Genomic DNA, 1,155 nt, shown 5'->3' on the forward strand with positions numbered 1-1,155 from the left:
GGGAGCGACGAGAAGCCCCGGGGACACGACGTGGGTCCGCAGGAGCCGCGGGGCTCGGACGCTCCGGGCTGGAGCGGGGGTGATGCCGCAGCTCCCACCGCAAAAAAGGGGGATGCTGGGGGGGTCCCACAGCCATCAGGTGGTGGTGAGGGGCTCCCCGGGCAGGCCTGGGGCTCCGTCGCTTTATCTCCAGCTCCGAACCAGCTCAACCGGTTGGGGTGGGTGGTGGGAGAGGAAATCCAGCCCCGAGCCAGCCACAAACACCCTCCCGGAGAAAAGCCCGTGACGGAGGGTGGAGATGGAACCCGGACAGCGGGGACAACACCCCGGCCCTGGATTGTTCTTTCTTATTTAAACCAGGTGCTAAAAACCCGCCCCGGAGCGCGGGGAACTGAGGCAGCTCCGTGTGAGCGGGAGGTGCTGGGCCAGGGCCACAGGGATCCCACTGCTCCCGCTGGGACATTCCCAGGAACGCAACAAGCTCCTCCGGGATCAACCTGCCCTCCTCCCGCAACTCCCCCCTCGGTGAGACCAGCTAATTAACTCTGTACTAATGAGGAGAAGCGGTAACGGCCACAGCTCCAATAGAGGAATGACACAGGGTCCCTGTGTGGGCCCTACAGGGGGTGCTGTGGGGTGTCTGTGGGGTACCTGTAAGCGGTAACGGCCACAGCTCCAATAGAGGAATGACACAGGGTCCCTGTGTGGGCCCTACAGGGGGTGCTGTGGGGTACCTGTGGGGTACCCGTGGGGTATCTGTGGGGTACCCGTGGGGTACCCCTCCCCAAAGCACCTGCAGAGACAACTCCCACAGGAAAACGCAAATCCCATAAGGAAGGGATAGCCCCCATGGGAGCAGGTAAAGGCAGTTCCCATATAGGCTACAGGTGAGACCAGAGCCCTGATGGAGGGGAACAGGGACACCCCAGGTCCCCCACCAGGGCAGCAGCCTGGGGGGTTCCTGTCAGATCTGCTATAGGGCGGGTGACACCCTGGAGAGAAGGACCCTGACAGGGACTGTTATGGGTGGTGCACACACCAAGGACAAGGACCCCCAGAGAACCTGGTTCTTCTGTAGGGCAAGGCCCCCCGGAAAGGGAAGCCCCACAGCCCCAACAGGTTCCACCTCAGGGCAGGGGCTACCCCAGGAAGGGC

At 63.3% G+C, this 1,155-nt stretch overlaps 1 protein-coding gene across 1 annotated transcript in view; it reads left to right on the forward strand.

The window, feature by feature from the left end:
- The first annotated feature begins 849 nt into the window (after positions 1 to 849).
- The window catches only part of PSMB4 (proteasome (prosome, macropain) subunit, beta type, 4), a 9,444-nt gene continuing 9,138 nt past the window's right edge, over positions 850 to 1,155 (forward strand). The window contains exon 1 of the mRNA XM_010003792.1: positions 850 to 887. Within this exon, the coding sequence (XP_010002094.1) occupies positions 850 to 887 (38 nt within the window). The remainder of the gene's footprint in view (positions 888 to 1,155) is intronic.

The sequence above is a fragment of the Chaetura pelagica genome, unplaced genomic scaffold (genome assembly GCF_000747805.2).
Source record: "Chaetura pelagica isolate M959 unplaced genomic scaffold, ChaPel_1.0 scaffold1598, whole genome shotgun sequence".
NCBI lineage: Eukaryota > Metazoa > Chordata > Aves > Apodiformes > Apodidae > Chaetura > Chaetura pelagica.